The sequence below is a fragment of the Pelodiscus sinensis genome, chromosome 21, assembly GCF_049634645.1.
Source record: "Pelodiscus sinensis isolate JC-2024 chromosome 21, ASM4963464v1, whole genome shotgun sequence".
Classification (NCBI taxonomy): domain Eukaryota; kingdom Metazoa; phylum Chordata; order Testudines; family Trionychidae; genus Pelodiscus; species Pelodiscus sinensis.
The window spans coordinates 3247932-3266707 of record NC_134731.1 but is presented as its reverse complement, the minus strand read 5'-3'; the positions used below and the strand labels follow the sequence as shown (position 1 = coordinate 3266707).

Here is an 18776-nt window from a genome sequence, read left to right as displayed (position 1 = left end):
GAGGGTATTGCTGTACTAGACGGCGGTAGATGTGTTCTTGTTCTCTTTGGTCAATTGTAGTGATGCAGAATCTGACGGATGGAATCCCAAGGCGGCCCCTGTCACAATTGGCATTTTGCTCAGCGATGCGGGTTGCAGGCTGCTGGTTTTTTTTAGGAAGCTTTAAATACCGTCTATGCCTGACACCAGCATACACGTGTACAAAGGGGTGTGGCAGAAGTGATAACATGGTACTTCTGAGTTGTGCATTGTCTCACACACACTTGCTAATGTTATCATGGGCTGTATATTCCATCCCCCTACTAACTTTCTCCACACACTTAAGGTGCAGAGCAGCCTGGTAGACCCAGCAGTCATGGATACGTTCGCTCACCTTCTCCTTCCGTTAGAGCCCAAGAGAACATGCTGCAGCAAAGGCCCAGTATTTTTCAAGGAACCAACGGGACGAGTGTAATTACCCCTCTGGATCCTGCTGCTCAGCTACGCATCATGTACGTTCCTTAACACTCGTTACAAAGAAATTGGTTTTGGGCTTAAGCTTGTCAGTAAACTTAGCATGAAAAACAGCAAAAGTTACCATCGTCTGCTAGGTGTGTGGCCTGTGGGAAGTGACACAGTGCCTGCAGTTCTGTCAGATGTAAAAGACAGGTGTTAGCGTCACAAAAGCTGCACTTTGTGGGGTGCTTGGAAGAGCCAGCTGCAGTCATAGAATTGCTGTTGTGTGACCTAATGCAAGTGATTTTTGATATTTGCTAACAGGCAGCTCACACCTGGAGCCCCCTCCATAACCCAAGGGTTGCCTGCTTCCCGCTACAACACCGCTGCTGATGCCTTAGCTGCGTTGGTGGATGCTGCAGCTTCTGCTCCTCAGATGGAAGTTGTCAAAGCAAAAGAGCATAAGCATGAAGGAACCAGAATGGAAGAGAACCTTGGGCGCCGGTCAGTGGGCGTTAGTGAACAGCAGCCACAGTTGGAACAGAAAACACTGGAAGCAGAAAAGAGGCCTGTTCCGTGCCCGTACACGTCGGCAGCTTTTCCCAGTGGCAAGTCCCAGGGTCCGTCTTCATCGGTAGTTTATTCAGAGGCTGGTAAAGACAAAGGACCGCCTCCTAAATCCCGGTACGAGGAAGAGTTAAGGACTCGTGGGAAAACCACCATTACAGCTGCTAACTTCATAGATGTGATCATCACTCGGCAGATTGCGTCGGACAAGGATGCCCGGGATCGGGGCTCGCAGAGTTCAGATTCTTCTAGCAGTTGTACGTGTCTTGGCTCTTCCTTTCACTTGCTACCCTGGCCTTTAGGGAGATGGCAGAGCTGAATGGATTTGTTTTATCCTATTGCTACCAATACAGTGCAGATCCTATACTGTGGGTGGTGGGTGAAGGTAGGGCTGGGAGAGGCAAGCCCCCAACTCTGCCCCTTCTGCCCAGGCCCCTCCCACACTGCCCCCCTTTCCCAGAGCACCATGGTGAGGTGGGGCAGTGTGCGGCCCCAGCCTCTCCTGCCCTGGAGCACAGGAAGGATGGGCAATGTGTGGCCCTAGCCACCCCGGCCCCTGAGTATGGGGAGGGCAGGCACCTGGGGCAGCAACACTAGGCATTCTGGGGGCAGAATCTGGGTGGGGCATTGCCTTCCCCCATGCTGTCTTTCCTTTTATGTAATTGACAGCTACTTACCATGAAAGAAAACCATACCCATTTACAGGGCTCGCCAAGCCGCGGCGAGCCCTGCTCGCCAGTCATGCGGTTCAGCACGGTGTGCATGCGCAGACCACGCTGCACAGCTCTGCCAGCTTGTAATCTACTCACCATGGGCGAGTAGATTACATTGTCGAGCCCTGCTAATTTATACAATGCTGTAACTTTGCAGCACTTGATAGCCAAATGCAGTTTTTCCTAAGAATCTTGTGATGCTCACTGCAAAACTCAGGATCGCCTTGTATAGTGTACATTGAGAGTTTGGAAGTCTTGATGGAGAAAGGTGACTATCTCGAATCTAAGAAAAACAAAACTAACCACACTACAGATCACAAGATATTTCCTAAAAATAATAGCCTTCTACTTGCAGTCGTAAATGCATCATGAAAATGAGGGGAAATGCTTATTGAATTGCTCTAATAGATTTGCCTCAGTCATGAAAATAAAATTAACTCCCCACATTACAAGTTTTGACAAGATTTATTGGCTCTTAATATTAAGGGTTCACACTTATTTAAATTTGTGTTTTATTTAAAAACATATCTGCTGTTTGAACTCCTAGTATCCTCCCACCGATATGAAGCACCTGGTGATGCCATTGAAGTGATTAGCCCTGCAAATTCACCTGTCCCTCCCCAAGAAAAACTTCAGTCCTATCAACAGGAAGCACCCAAACCAAGCCAGGCAGAAAGTGAGTGTTTCTTTATAAATACAAAAATTATGTCCAAATGTCTTAAATATCTATTCCCTTTGGAACAGTTGTGATGAACTTGTACACTTATGTATATGAAATACAATAGCAGCCTTTAAATTGTAACTAAACGCACTCTTGGCTCTTCAGAATCTTTATCTAGAGCACATGCTTATTATGAGTGGTGAAAAGTGGGGAAATTGGATAAAATGTATTGAAATATTTAGGATTGTCAGTTAAACCTCACTAAACACATGAGGTTGGGTGCATTATTCACCATTTCTCATCTGGAGAAAGGGAGGTAAATAGGCTGACTTGATCAGACCCTACAACTAGTCTGAGGCAGAGCCATTATTAGAATTTGAGAATTCCTGATTTCTAGACTCATGCATAATTTACTAGACCTGTGGTTTTCAGTTTCCGGTCTGCGAACCCATGAAGGTCCACGGACTGTGTCTTATGGGTCCATGAAAGGTTGTTATGACCCATAGACCAGTGGTTTTCAAGCTGTGGTCCAGGGGTCCACACAAGGGGTAAGGTTTGCACCCCCATTTGGAATTTTCTAGAGTTTGCAAAAGATGGAAACCATTGCATTAGACAACTGCTGCTTATTTAATAGCCTCTGGTTTAGGGTTAGTAGAAAAATGGTTTATGTTGTAAAAAATACTCAGATTATCAATGTGTTGGTTGTTGGTGCAGACATGCTTCAGTGAAAGACTGAGGTACAAGTTATATCCACTTAGTTTGCTGCCAGTGAAGCACAATGACATTTAAATCAGTCCAAAAATCTGACTGCGATGCTCCTGCAGACTAGTATTTAACTTTCCATCGCCCGGTTGAGTCATTTGGGTCTAAATCAGTGGTTCTCAACTTTTGGCCCAATCAGCACACAGCTGCAGTCCGTAAGACAGCCTCAGGACCATAAAGGTAGTGAATATATTTTGTGTGCGTGTGGCCCACTAGTCTAAATACTAAGGAAAGAAAGCTGTATTAAACAAGTTACTTCAAATTTCATGCAAAAATGTTTTATATCTTCTTATAAATATGCAAAAGACTCTCATAGCTTAAACTTCAGTAATGTCTTGGAGTGATACGCTCATTTTATTTGGAAACCAGGTGACCCCAACAGGCAGTATGAAGGTGCAGTTCACCGATATAGGACACAACAGGAATCTCCTTCCCCACAGCAGCCTCCACCGCCTTCCTCCCAGTCCGAAGGGATCGGACATGTGCCTAGGACCCATCGTCTGATCACGCTTGCTGACCATATCTGTGTAGGTTAATTTTGCAAGTAACTTTGATGGGATTGATTTTATATTTTCCAATGTGTGGTATGGCATTGGCAGTGAAACCATGACGTGTTACACAATCATGTGACTGAAGTTCCGATGGGCTTGTGTTTGGTGCGTGTGATGCCATTTGTATTTGTCCTTAAAGTGAGAGAATGCCGGCAGATATTGTGTAAACAATCTTTTTTTTTTTTTTTTTCCCCCCCCATCCAGCAAATTATTACACAAGACTTTGCTAGAAACCAAGCAGCATCCCAGGCATCCCTGCAGCCTCCAACTACATTCCAGAGCTCTGCTCCTGCTTCAGCTACCACCCCTACTCGGGCAAAGGCTTCAAACCGCTACAGCCCCGAGTCCCAGTCCCAGGCTGCTCACCATCAGCGGCCAAGTGCCAGAGTGTCTCCTGAAAATCTCTCTGACAAATCCAGGGCAAGGTGAAGTGGGGGCTTTTTGGTGTGGATGTAAATCCACCAATGCCTGTATAAGTAGCCAGTAAATATGAATAGCAGATTAGGCTTAAGTGATTTGATGTAGGTTTATCCTTCGGCCTTTCTTAGCTGTTTTGAGACGACTTACATTTATGTTTACTTTCTTCAGCGAGTAGGTGGAATATGTGGCTTACCTTTCTAACCGTGTAGTAAGGAAAACGATAAATACTGACTGGTGCTGCATTGTAGATTATAGCTATCGGGGTAAGCCTGCCATTAACGTGATCTAACTCTGAGAGGAGGAAGAGATGTAAAGACATAGAGCTCATAGAAATTAATCATTATGGGGATGGTCTGAAGTTTTGTGTTCTAGAGCATCCTTTGGGGTGAAAGACACTGTAGACTCAAATGACAGATAAGCAATATAGATGTGACCATGGATTACTGGAGTTTGTTTTCAACTGTGCTTGTTACCCATGTTAAAAGTACCCCTCCCCCCCTCTTGTATTCTAAACGTAGACCTGGAAAGTCCCCAGACAGAAGTCATGTCTCTTCAGAACCCTATGAGCCAATCTCTCCGCCTCAGGTGCCAGTTGTACACGAGAAACAAGACAACATTCTATTGCTGTCCCAAAGAACTGAGACTGCTGAACAGAGGTACATTGAAAAACTGAACTCTCTTTGTCTTATCCTGAGTCTCTGAGTGGTCCAGCAGCAACTCTGGTTTCTGAAGTGAGGCAGTGTTGTCCAATGACCAAAGCAATGTACAGTAAAACTCCGATGGTCCGGCATCTGACGGTCCGGCACTCCTGATGGTCCGGCACCATCAGGAACCCGGAAGTTCTCCGGCAGCCGGACCATTGGAGCTGCTCTGCCCCCAGCTTCCCCGATTCAGCCGCTGCTAAAACTGACCAGTGCTGAATCCGGGAAGCAGGGGGCAGAACAGCTGGAGTGCTGCCGAGTAGGTCCAGTAGCTCTGCCCCTCGGGGCTGCGGGACCAACCCGGCAGCACCCCAGCTGTCCCGGATTCAGCCGCTGCTGAAATTGTCCAGGGCTGACTCCAGGAAGCCCGGGGAAGAGCAGCTCTGCCTCTGGCTTTCTGGAGTCAGCCGCTGATCAGTTTCTGCAGCGGCTGACTTGGGGACACGTGGGGCAGAGAAGCTGGGGTGCTGCCGGGTTGGTCCAGTAGCGCCGAGGAGCGGCTCTGCAGGACCATCCCGTCAGCACCCCAGCTTCCCTGCCCCAGGCATCCCCAAGAGTAGCTGGGGTGTTGACGGGCTGGTCTCGCGGCGCCAAGGGTCGGCGCTACCGGACCAACCCGGCAGCACTCCAGCTGCTCTGCTGCAGGCGGCCCCGATTCAGCCGCTGCTGAAACTGACCAGCAGCAGCTGAATCAGGGACTCCTGGGGCAGAGCCGGACTATCAGAAGGGAGGGCTATGAGGGGGTCTGGGGTAGCATCCCCCCACCCCACCCCAGACCCCTCATAGCCCCCCCTTCTGATAGTCCGGCATATCTGATAATCAGTACCCCCTGGGTCCTAAAGGGGCCGGATTATCGGAAGTTTACTGTAGTAGGAGTCAGGAGCCGTAAATTCTGTTCCTGCTCCTGCTCCTGCGAGCAAGTCACTTAAACATTCTGTCTACCCTGCATACAGATGGGCGACCTACCTACTTCTCAGAAATGCTGAAATTCACTGTATGTAAAGAGCTTTAAGATGCTTTTGGGAAAGAATCCAAATGTGCAAGCCACCTTCTGTGGTACAGTCTTTGGGCTCCTCCTTGCAGCCAGTGTGGTGTTAAAGAATCAGCTGGTTTAGAGTGAAGAAAAATTTTGGAAAGCTGACTCTCTTCTTAGTTTTCAGAGGCCATGTGGTTGAGTGGCTGGGGCACTGGACTAAGAGTCAGGAGCCTGGGCTTCTTTTCCTGTCTCTGGCACTGACCTTGACTTGGGTCTGTCAGTTAACGCAGTGGTCCCCAACCTTTTGGGGCTGCTGGGTGCCCAGGGGCGGGGCCACTCATGTGCCTGGGGGCGGGGCCACGCATCCAAGGGCGTGGCCACCCAGACGCTGCGTACCTGGTGCCGGCGCCGCTCCTGTGCCACGTGCCCAGGGGCAGGGACGCCTATACGCTGTACGCCTGGGGCTGGCACAGCCCATGCATCGTGCGCTCGGGGGTGGGGCCAGCCCCATCACTCAGCGGGCGCACAGAAATGGCCCAGTGGGCGCCATGGTGCCCACGGGCACCGCACTGGGGACCACTGACTTAATGCTTCAGATGGTCTGATTGCATAACAGAAATATTGATACTTGCCTCCACCGTCAATTGCTCAAATCCATTGAGGTGGTGGGAATGGTTATGCTCTTGGCAAGTCCTGCGTCTGGCACTCAACTAGGGATGTAAACTATCGTTTAAAAAGTTAATGGATTAGACACTGTGTTTAACTGATTAACCATAGAGTGCCCCTGCCAGCTGCTTCAGCCTCCCCAGGCCGGTGGTTAATCAGCTACCCCTTTGGATCCCTAGCACTCACTTTGGCAAAAAATTTGGGTGTCCCTAAGGTAATGGAGACAGTAGTTGAGTGTATAGCTATGGGGCGAGTAGTTAGTCTGTATAAAATTGCTGATGGGGGTTATAAAATACATTGAATTTGGGCCCTCCTTGTGTGAACTCATGCCAGAGTTGTGATGGGAAGGTTTTTAAAGCAATGCATACTTATGATAGCTCCTCTTTGACACATGTTGGTCTCAGCAGGACTGACTCTCGCTCTCCGGGAAGTATAAGTTACCTGCCTTCATTTTTCACCAAGCTCGAAAACACCTCACCAATGGTGAAGTCCAAGAAACAGGAGATATTTCGTAAGTTGAACTCCTCTGGTGGAGGTGACTCTGACATGGGTAAGTGGGGCTTCACTTTCTCATTGTGTTTTCTAACGTAGGGCATCCTAACCCAGTCCTGTTTCAAATAATGCTAAATACGGTGTTTAAAAGTACTACCAAGCACTTGACATTTTGCCACCTATTTTTGCTGTGGTATATAGGTGTATATAGAGTATTTGGTTTGAGAGAGGACAACAAGTTCTGTAAACTAGAGGCAAACATTTTATTTTGCAGCCACAAAACACTGGGTAACAAACCTGCATGCCTGTTCCACACATGATTTATTGGGTTTTTTATTTGATGTGTAAGAGATGTAAACATAAGCTTGCTTACATCTTTTTTGCTGGAGAGATGTGATGCCGCCAAAGGGCAAGGGCTCCTTTTTGTTGTTGTTTGATCTTGTAATTATGAGTGTCAAAGTGGCAAACTCTAAACCACAGAAAGTGGCATATAGTTTGGCAAGCAGGTATCAACATGGCGGAACATGTTACTAGCCCCATGTTGGACTTCCCTGAATAAACTTACTCCAGCACAATGACGATTTCAGTTAGCAGCCAAGATAATTTAATTTGACTCCTATCCCTTTAATGCTAGTGGTTAGAGCCCGTTGGTTTGCTGAAAGTGGAATGTGCTTAATTATAATAATCTCTTAATTATATAAGTGGGGGTCTGTGGTGCTGGCCCATAATTTGTTTGGTATTAGACCTACATTAAGCCTGTGTGGTCTCATTCTGTGAGAAAATTGTAAGTACTGGGAATAAGAGTAGTAAATGTCATTCTTTGACTAGTCCCAATTGAATGTGTGTGATGGATCCTTCTGTGCTGCACTACAAGTTGGACCTCCATGGTCCAGGACCCTCAGGACCTGACCGGCCTCACATAAGGGAGGTTGCTGAACCAGGCCTCCAGGGTCTTGGTGCCAATCACCGCCTCCCATCCTAGCCACTGGCTCCCTGCTGGCTGGTTCCGTTAACACTTGCCAGCAACCTCTGCCATTGGGGCTCTCTGGTCCAGCTCAGATCATGGATGTGATCTGACTAGAAAGCTCCTGGACCAGAGAGGTTCAAGCTATAAAACGTTTTAGCTCTACATTTCATCTAGACTTTTAGAATGCAAACATACCATCCACCATTGTCACTAGCTGTTTGCAGACTGACCAGTTCTCAACATGCAGCAGTCTTAGTTTATTAAAGATCCTGTTTGCGTTATAAATCCAGTAATTTGAATTAACTTTCAGTCATTTTAGAGTAGTTCTAAATGATCTTAAGTAAATCCATACATAGTATCAAAATCCATATAATATGTTTACTAAAATGTTTTTTAGCTGGGTAAATAACACAGCAGCATTTATTTAAAAAAATTAAAAACCTCTGAGACTAGGAACACCTCCGAAGGTCAATGTAGTGTGTGAAAGAGTATTTTAAAGGTCCAGTGAACAGGCCGATTGTGACTGAGGGTGGTGTTTATGGACGAACTTTAAAATCGAACTTCTACACATAGTTTTACTTGACTGTGGTGCACATTCACAGCACAAAAACCCAATGGTGATGTCAAAGCAGATGAAGTTGCAAATTAATGAGCAAAGATTCTTCAAATGAACATACACATTAAGACATATGTAGTGCTCACCAGTAATATAAAACAAACTTAAGTGTTGTGTTTTAATTGCAGCAACTGCTCAGCCAGGAACTGAAATATTTAATTTGCCAGCAGTCACTACCTCAGGTAAATCTTCCTGAAACATATCTTGCAATGGAATTTTCTGAGCGTAATACTTAATAGGTGCATTGGGAAACTGAAATAAGAGGGGTGGGCAGATGTAGAAATAAGCCAGTCAGTAAAGTAGGGCAGCATTTTGATTTGTGGGGCCACCAGGGTAAACTGCTGGCAAGCCTGCGCCGCTTTGTTTACTGAACGTATCCATAGCCACAGAGCCTTGCAGCTCTCCTTGGCTGTGATTCGCCGTTTCCAGCCAAGGGGAACTGTAGTCCAAGTTTGAAAAATGCTGCGCTAGGGAAAACCAAATGAATGGGTGTGTGTCTCAAGTGGAATTTGAGCCAAAAAATTAATTTTACTATAGTTTGGCTTGTAATTTTCTTGCACTGGTGCCCTGCTAATATCTTCTCTAACATCTCATTTAATCAAAACTGTGAACACTTGCAACAAAATTCTCCACTAAAACAGTTCATAGCTAAATTTATTCTCTGAATTATTATTTGTTTAAATAGAAGAAAGAAACTGAGCTATTAAGCATTTGATGCATTTACAGTAAGTTCTTAGGACGTTATCCAATCAAGTAAGATTGTCTTAATCACTCCTTGTTCATTAGTAACAATAAAACACTTTTAGCCTCCTGCCCAATCACTGTGGTGTTCATAAAATGTCATTGAGGTCTGGTTTACACCAGGGGAGAAAGCTGACCTAAGATACGCAACTCCAGCTAGGTGAGTAGCATAGCTGGAGTCAGCATTCCTTAGATTGAGTTTCTGCAGCGTCCCCACTGCAGGAAGTCAATGGGGAAAAACTCTCCCATCTACTTCGGTACTCTGTTGGGTCATGAGGAGTAAGGGGAGTCGACAGGGTGTCATCAGCGGTCAATTTAGCGGGTCCTTACTACACCCACTAAATTGAACATGGGGAGATCGATCTCTGCAGCGTCGATCTCCCAGTAAGTGGAGACAAGCCCTTGCAGAGGTCAGCAGGGTTAAAGAATCCAACTTCAAACTGGAAGCCAAATTGTAATCCAAGCTGTGCCACAAACTCCCTCTCTGACTTTGGGCAAAACACTTTACCACTCTGCCTGTTTCCCCATCTTTAAAATATTGCTCCCTCTTGAAGAGGGGAGAGAGGTTGTGAAGACCCATATTTGCCCAGTGTGATGTATTCATTTTTAACTGGTAAAATAACTGTTGTACCATGGACTTTGTATGTTTCATCATGAGAGAGATCTTGTTTTCTGGGTCGCCTCCTTTTATAACAGACATATTTTAATAATTGTCAGTTTTGATTAATATTCTGTCATAATTAGCATCTTTAATTGCCTTGGCTCTTAGTTTTTAATACACATGTAAGTATCTTATTCTCACGCAATTGAGACTCTGATGTAATTGACATGGCTCTTTAATGTTTGGTGCTGGCATGTCTAAATTGTAGCCAGTGTGAGCTGCTTGGTGCATGTAGCTTTGCATAAACTGCTCATCTTTGTTTTTTTCTTTGTTCCTTTTTTATCTTTCTTCTCCTATCCCTTTAAAAATCTTCTCCCTTGTCTCTGTTATAATTCTTTTTGAGGTGTATTTTGTCCTCCCCTCCCACCCTTCCCCTCACAATTTCTTCTTCTCCCAGGTGCAGTCAGTTCTAGGGGTCATTCCTTTGCAGATCCTGCCAGTAATCTGGGTCTAGAAGACATTATTAGGAAGGCACTGATGGGCAACTTTGATGACAAAGGGGAGGATCATGGAGTTGTAATGTCACAACCTATGGGGATAGCACCTGGTAGTTCCAACCCTGCAGTATCCACTAATAGCGAGGCCCGTAGAGAGGAAGCTAATCCATCGCCCACTTCAGGTGAGAAATCCTCTTACAGCTCCTCAGCATTGCAAGGCCCCGAGAGGAGTAGTAATTGGGGGTGTAACTAAAGTAGTTACAAGGGCTTGAAAACTGAGAAATCCATGCTCCTCAGCAGTACTGTAGAAGCAGCATGTTCACCCCTGGGTGGGGACAGGTGCCATGTTCTTTAGCGCTGTCCCCTGCAGTTCGAGAAACAGTGCTGGGAATTCCAGAGTCTTAGCCAGCGTTTGTTGTCGGAAAACATGGCTATGCCAGGCAAGGGTGGAACGAGGAAACTGTGCACCTGCATAGCGTTGTGGTATGGAACAGCACCTCTCGAGAGCGTTCGAGAACCTTTGCAAATGGCTGACTAATGCATGGTTACTGTAGCGAGCGTTAGGTGAGAGTAACCGGTCTCTTCCAAGGGAGGGAAATGCATTGTGAGACCCTCTCCACTGAAGAATGAGCCCTTGGGTGATACGAATGAGGCGTTAGAGCCCTGCATGGATACAGAATGTATAGTCACGTGTACCAGAGCCTCCCGCTGGTCACTGCGGGAACTAGCTCGGACTCTCAGCAGGATGCCCTCTTCTGGACGGTGTCTCGCCCATCGTTGTTCTGTGCTCTCTCCCCTGCATCGCTCCCCGGACCCCAGTATCCTCCTGGAGCTGCCTACCGGCAGTGCCCACGAGTCTGGTCTCACCCCATCTGGGGGTATCAGCAGTCCTTTGTCTAGCACCTGCCACTGTGGCCAGCCGCAGCCCGTGTCTCGGCAAGCTTCAGCTTGTATGGGCCAGTGGTGGCTGCATGCAGGGGAAGGGGACCCTGGCCTGCCCACTGCTTTTGGTCCTGACCCAGGGACCCTCTACTGCCTCTCCATGACCCCTTGCACCTTTTTGGCCCTTGTCAAGGCCAGAGCCTCCCTTTCTAGCTCCCCCGAACCGGCCCAGTGCAGCTCTATCGAGGTGCCTCTTCTACCCTAGGAGCCTTGCTGTTCAAACCCTGCTCTGCTGAGCCGTTCCTTTATAGCAGGACCACTCTAGTAATCCACCTTCTCATTGGCTCTTTATAAGCCTGTCCCTGATTGGCCTAGGCTCTGCGCAGGTTCCCTCCAGCCTGCTTGAACCCCTTCTGGATGGAGTGGGCCAGCCACCCCCCTACGCCACAGATATAAATCTGTATCTGCAGAGCTGCAGGTCTCTCTGGGGAATGTCAGCCATGCTATGTAAGGCTGTCATTCCCAGGAGCCAGCGCCCCATGCTGGCAGCTCCTCTGTGGCTGTAATGCTCCCACCTCCGCCCACTAGGGTGAGCAGCAGGCTCACTGGCAGCTGTCCCTGGTTGTGCTTGTGCATGCAAGCAGCTTGCACGCTCCTGGCCAGGAGTCCCTGCCCTGCAGTGGCCTGGGAGTGTGCGAGCTGCTTGTGTGCACTAGCGCCACCAGGGATAGCTGCTGGTGAGCCTGCTGCTCCCCCCAGTGGGTGGGGCTGGGGGTGGTACTGCTGGTGTGGGGTGCTGGCTTCTCTATGCTACTGTTGCCGCTGGTTCCGGGTAGATAGACATTCTGTATCCACACAGGGCTCTGGGGACGATGCAGCAGTGATGCATGAGTCTCAGAGACGCTTTAGACTGCTACCACCAGGGCTAGACACACCCCTCCAGTGAGGAAATCCAGATTTGATTTGCTGTAACAAATCTCTTTATACAACTTAGCTTGCTATGTAGCAGTTTGGTTTTGTACATTTATTATTGCATCTAAGCTGTAATGCATCTTTTAAAAGGGTAACCTTTTCCTGTGGCTTCCATTTTCAGGAGGGGGAGCTGGCAAGCAGAAGTTAATTGGCAAGTCAAATAGTAGGAAGTCGAAATCTCCTATTCCTGGGCAGGGATACTTAGGGACTGAGAGGCCTTCCTCGGTCTCGTCCGTACATTCAGAAGGCGATTACCACAGGCAGACGCCAGTGTGGGCCTGGGAAGACCGGCCTTCTTCAACAGGTGAGAATTGTTGCCAGAAATTCTACTAAAGAATGGATCTAGAATTAGAATCCTGTGGGGAGGGTTAGATGAGGAAAGACCTATTTTAGTGCATGGGCCAAATCACCACAGCATCTCGATCCATTAAACGGGGAGCTTTCTGAACCAGATGCTTTGCTATTCCACACACATCTCTGTGCGAGGGAAGAGAATGTTCTGCCAAGCATTTGAACAGCAAAATAGGTCATTCACAACCACAATTGGAAATGTTACACATTTTGGTTGTCTACATTGGCGCGATCTTGCGCAAAAGCAGCTGCTCTTGCGCAAAAACTTGCTGCCTTCTACACTGGTCGCGAGTTCTTGCGCAAGAACACTGACGTTCTAATGTGTGAAATCAGGGCTTCTTGCACAAGAACTATGATGCTTCTGCTCAGGAATAAGCCCTCTTGCGCAACTGTTCTTGCACAAGAGGCCAGTGTAGACAGGCAACATGAATTTCTTGCGCAAGAAAGCCCGATGGCTAAAATGGCCACCAGAGCTTTCTTGCACAAGAGAACGTCTACAGTGGCATGGATGCTCTTGCGCAAAAGCACCTGCCAGTGTAGACGCTCTCTTCTGGAAGAGTTCTTGCACAAAATCATGCCAGTGCAGAGGCAGCCTTTGAGTACTAACACTTTCAGTGGCTGAGGTGCTCAAGAGAAGTACAATTATTTAACTTGGCAAGGAATTTTTTTCTATTTTCAAACTGATCTTTGCAACCAACACTGTTGTACAGTGGGAAGCACCAGGTGAAAACTGCTTTTGGAAAATTGTTGATCCACAGAGCTTGAAGGATCACTAATCCCTGAAACACGTATTATAAAATCAATTATGAGAAGGTTCATATACCAAAGAAATGGTTTTGCTCGCAGCAGTCTTCTGATGGTGAAGCTGCACATGTAAACTAAGATGGTGGAAATCAAGAGTTGGCCTCCCTGTGCACAAGTTGCATGTGATCTTAGTTGTTTATAAACTAGCAGGAATTTTAGGAAGGAAATTGAACTTTCCCTGTCCCGGTGTTACAATGACTTAGGTTCTGGAATCTTGGTGGGAGATGTGTGTTGAGCTCTGGTCTAGCCCGTGCGTGTCTGTTCCTAGTGGGAGCACATGGTCCCGGAGCTCTGCTGGGCGAGACGCATGCCTTACTTAAGTTACACTTTCTGACTTAGGATCAACTCAGTTTCCTTACAACCCTTTGACGATGCGGATGCTCAGCAGTACCCCGCCAACATCCATTGCATGTGCCCCGCCATCCATGAGCCAAGCAGCCACTCACCAACAGAACAGGATATGGGAGCGAGAGCCTGCCCCCCTGCTTTCCGCACAATATGAGACTCTGTCGGACAGTGATGACTGAACTATGCAGAGTTGTGTTTATTTGTGGGTTGAGAGCCCTCTTTTTGACTTGTGCCCCAAGGGACTTTCCAAGAGAGCACAGGCCACGCATGAAGAAATGATGGAGAGCTGTCTGGAGAGTCGCATTGAAAAGATTCCTTCTGCACAGACCACGTGTAGGAGGAATGTGCTCTAGGAGGGCTGACGTACTAAAGATAAATATGTAAAGACTTTTTAAAAGTGGACTATTCCTGGTCTACATCTATTTGTAAAGAAAACCATAATGTCTTTAAATCATTCTTCTGTAAATAGAGAGTACTTTTTGCAGTGTTTTTTCCCTTGCTATAGTCTCTGGTGTACTTGTGTTCAAATCATTGCATAAACCTTTGGGGTCATTTTGTAATTTTTTTTTAAAGCATTTTCTCACACGTAGAATACTCTTCATACTTTACTCTCACAACCAACTTAGCATCATTGCCCGTTAATGCAATGCCTCCTCTTTCTGGTATGCTTCAATCTAATTTCCCCTTAGACACAGTGGTTTTGAAGCTCTTGTGAAAATGTTGATTTTTTTTTAACTGACCCCTTAACTAATTCTGTACATTAACATAGTCAGGTCTGCTGGGGGAAGAGGATATATTTCTTTGATTTTTTTTTTATATTTCTGACACATTGTTAATTTTCAGTGAGGTCAGTTTTATTTAGCAACACTGCAGAAATATTATTGCATGGGTATGTTATAGTTCAGTTTAAAAAGAAACAAAAAACCAACCAAGCAGCTTCTGGAGGCATACCTCACTGTTATGCACACTGGTAATTTAAATGTGCCCCAAAATACTATTTTTTAAGGTTTTCTGTTTCTGCATTGTATGCAGCTGAAAGGCTACCATTCTAAACAAATATTACTGCCATATATAGCTGTAAAATCACAGGAGATTGCATATCTCAAGAAAGGCTCTGGGTAGTTGTTAGGTCTATCAAGAAAAATATATCCACTGCTCTAGTTTAAAAAAACAAAACAAAGCTACTTCTGAACTTTATAATCAAGGAAGAGGAGTGTCAGTTTTCTGGGCTCTAACAGCAGCCAGTTTGAAAGAGATACTATGATTATTGCTCACTTCACTCTAATTTTGAAATGTCTTTTAACATGTACTTTTAAAATCAGTCCAGTAAGACAAATGACTTGCATGGAAATCTAGTTTGTTTGTTTGTTTTTTATATTGAACCAACCCCTGAACTTTACTTGATAAGAGAAATATTCTCTGAAAAAATTGCTTATGGTACTAGAATAGGGTCTCTTTAATCATTCGTCTCTCGGTGCCTGCTGGAATTCGAGGCCTCTACTGTAGTAGTACTCACGTCGTACATGTATACACACATCTGATTAGTGCTACCACTATCAGCTGGAATCTGTTTCACGCAGTTTACTTCTGTAGGGTTGCACTGGCTCCCGGACCATGAGTTTGTATTCTGGGGTACAAGGAGACACGTACTGGTATGGGGAGAAAGCTATTGAATGGGAGGCTAGCAAAGTGCCGAGGACTAAATGAAACATTGAAACAACATGTTTCCCTTCTGTCATTTGGAAGCAAGACCATATCCAGCCTTTGTCTCGGGAGGATATCAGACTTACCACTATCTTACAACCTGCTGAAAAAAAGTTCACTTTTTGACTTGTATTTGCAATTCCTTATGTATGGAAGACATTGATTTTAGCTGTAATGTGTAGTCTATGCAGTTGCTATGTTCTGGAGGTCTGTGATGCCCTTTGCCTGTAGTTAACTATTGGGAAGAGACACAGAACCCTGTGTGCTGTAAATCTTTAAAAAGTGTGTTGTACTTTACTGAGGAGTGCCCCAGGCTGGTCTAGCTGTAGGAAAGAGAAAGCAAGAGATTTTAGACTCCTCTCTGCTGGTTTGCAACCTGTCTTGGAAACCTGACAAGCTGCAAGGATTGTAGAATTGCTTTGCTGCTGCTGTTTTAATGGTGTATCCTGCAGTTAAAATCAGTTGGAAGTGTTAAAATCTTTAACATCCTGAAAATGTGAAAACTCTGAAATGTGTCAGCTGTGCAGGTGAAGGTGAACTTTGCTTGGAGCCCCTATCCCTCTGATTTTAACTTTTTCTTAACTCTCAGCAGTGTTCCGGAAGACTAGTTGGTCTCCTCTTATTGTGAATTTAAATTGGGGAAAGTGAAAAGTGGAGTTCCATTTGCTCCTCGGTGTGACACAAACCTCAGTATGTTTGAAATAGACTTGTACATGCAAAGCCCGTGGTGAACTGTACTATATGAACATCTGTGCTTCAACCTAACTGGCAAAGGAGGGAAATCTGTGTTCTCTTTACTGTTGCTGCATGGTAGCCTACCTAAGGTAGTCAAGCAGCCCCGCCTTTGAGGAATAACCTTCAGAGGCAGAGGGCAAATGGCATTTGCACATCTATTTTAGTTTCATTGTAAAGCTATTTTCTTAGGGCTGCTCCCTAAGTTTTAATATTTGATACTAACACCCAGAGCCTAAACTGAGCATTATTAAAAGATTCCAGTAGCTTTTTGAATATGGAGTTAGACACCTGCCTGTTTGAAACAGGCAGGTGTCTGTAAATCATTGTTTACAAAAGTAGTTGACTACAAATTTTTACCTGTTGATTTCTGATCAGTGCTTTCACAGTGTTTTCAGCCTGGTATGTTCAGTGATCCTGCTATGAAAACATTTAAAACTTGAAAAACCCATGCGTCATGATAACCTTCAACTTCTTTTCACAAAATGTCTTCAGTAGACAATGACTTTTGGATTCAGACCAATCAATAAAGGGGATCAGTTCTCCATTTCCTTTTGCTCTGTCTCCCTTGTTTTGCAAGCTCCAATGAGAGTAACAGGCGCAACGCTCTACAGAAGCAGCTGAAGCACCCTCCTGCGGCACTGCAGTCCAAGTAGTCTGGCAACACTAAAATAGACCATTAGAGTTCTGGGAGGTAGCAGTCCACGTACGGAGTCAAAACCATGTGAGACAACTTAAGATGCTCATATGACAGCACAGGTGGTATAAAGTGCACAGGCTCTTGAGTACTCCTAAGCCTGTAAGTGTTGCATGTTTTCTCCCCTGAGCACTTCATTGTGGACACAAATCAGCACCTAGAGGCCTGAGGTTGGAAATCCAGGCCCCTACCCACACTAGTCACTGAACTGGCCTGGGTGGTTTATGCAGAAGGCCTCCGTTAGTAAACACGTACCTGCTAGATGGCCAAGCTCTGCATGCGAGAAGGGACCAAACCTAAACCCCTTAATTAATAGCTCTGCTGCCCACTTACACTAGGGGGCTATGTCTAGACTGGCATGATTTTCTGCAAATGCTTTTAACGGAAAAGCTTTTCCGTTAAACGCATTTGCAGAAAAGAGCGTCTAGATTGGCACGGACGCTTTTCCACAAAAGCACTTTTTGCAGAAAAGCGTCCGTGCCAATCTAGATGCAGTTTTGTGGAAGAAAGCCCCAATCGCCATTTTCGCCATCGGAGCTTTTTTGCGCGAAACAGTTTTCAGCTGTCTACACTGGCCCTCCAGAAAAGGGCTTTTGCCCAAACGGGAGCATCAAAGTATTTGTGCAAGAAGCACTAATTTCGGACAGTAGAACGTCAGGGCTTTTGCACAAAATCAAGTGGCCAGTGTAGACAGCAAGTTTGTGCATTGCAGAAAAACTTGCCACTCTCGACGCAGCCAGGGCGTATAGGTGCGTATCACACGTAGGTGGGCCCCTGATTAACACAATTCTCCACTCACCATATTGCAACCCCAAAGCTAGCTGCACCTAGTGTAACTGCCCACTTCCCTGTCTCGGACAGAGGCGTGCCATGAACTGTTCAAAGGCTATTTGTGTTCTCCTATGTGCCTGCATGCTGCTCTAGGCCCACAGCGGGGAGGTGTTCCTGTTGCTTTGGAGGAGAACTACCTCCACTTGTAGCAGGAAGTGTCTGGTGTTTAGCTGATGGCCTTGTGTAACATCTTTAACAAGCAGCCGCTAACGAGCCAGCTCCCTGGCACAATATATTTTGGATTTCATAGCTGGCAAGGAAACAACCCTTTCCCCCACCAAGGGTGGTTCTAAGTTAGGGTGCTGCAGAGGTGCTGGCTCTAGGTACTTCACTCTCCAGGAAAGAGCGATCAGAGCCAAGGAACTGACAACTGCATTATCCCACTCCAAGCAGGATTTGCATTCCCTAACAGCCGCCTGGGCCAGCCACTGTGCACAGTGCCACAGCCTGTCCCTCCCCCTTACGGGGTGCAGAGAGCTGTAACCCCCGTCAGCCAGTGACGCTTGGGGGACATCTGTTCAGTGAGACACGTCGCTGTTCATTAGTCCCTGCTGCTTTTCTTAAAGGGCACATGGCTAGGAGACAGCGGATGCCCTCCAGGTTCTAGACCCACCTGAGGTGGCATAATTCTGATGCTGAGGAAGGAGCCCCAGCCGAGGCCTGCCCTTGCAACAGTACCTATTAGAGGCCCAGGTCTGTACAGATCCACTTGACAATCTTTCCACACAATGGCCTGTCCAGCTGTGGACACAGATTACTTTCCTATACCCCTTGTGAACAGCTACATGCCTCAGGTCAATGTTTCCCTGCCATGGCTCAGTGCAGACTCACTAAGACCCTACTAAACTGAAGGCAGAAGGAAATTTAATACAGGCCCAGCTGGGTTTCTAGCTCCTAGTCATGCTCACTTAAGAGCAGACACAAACCTGCTTCTTACTATTCCTTCTCCCTCTCTTTGCTCACCCACCCCCCCCTTGTGCTCCTTCCACCTACCTAAACATCTCCATGGTGCTGTGCTGGGCATGAGCCCTGCTCTCTCTGGGGATGGTTTTATGGGCTGGCTCATCAGGTGGCTCCCTGGTTTGTTTG

At 46.5% G+C, this 18776-nt stretch overlaps 1 protein-coding gene across 18 annotated transcripts in view; it reads left to right on the top strand.

Moving 5' to 3' along the window:
* The window catches only part of NCOR1 (nuclear receptor corepressor 1), a 112991-nt gene extending 96282 nt beyond the window's left edge, over window positions 1-16709 (top strand). For 11 of the 18 annotated variants that reach the window (XM_075904320.1, XM_075904331.1, XM_075904327.1 and 8 more), the window contains 11 exons: window positions 326-491; window positions 760-1259; window positions 2263-2391; window positions 3508-3665; window positions 3894-4114; window positions 4628-4765; window positions 6857-7002; window positions 8656-8709; window positions 10327-10548; window positions 12342-12524; window positions 13715-16709. In XM_075904320.1, the coding sequence (XP_075760435.1) occupies window positions 326-491; window positions 760-1259; window positions 2263-2391; window positions 3508-3665; window positions 3894-4114; window positions 4628-4765; window positions 6857-7002; window positions 8656-8709; window positions 10327-10548; window positions 12342-12524; window positions 13715-13902 (2105 nt within the window). In that variant the 3' untranslated portion in view covers window positions 13903-16709. The remainder of the gene's footprint in view (window positions 1-325; window positions 492-759; window positions 1260-2262; window positions 2392-3507; window positions 3666-3893; window positions 4115-4627; window positions 4766-6856; window positions 7003-8655; window positions 8710-10326; window positions 10549-12341; window positions 12525-13714) is intronic. The other 7 variants (XM_075904334.1, XM_075904336.1, XM_075904335.1 and 4 more) reach the window with 2 other exon arrangements.
* The last annotated feature ends 2067 nt before the right edge of the window (window positions 16710-18776 follow it).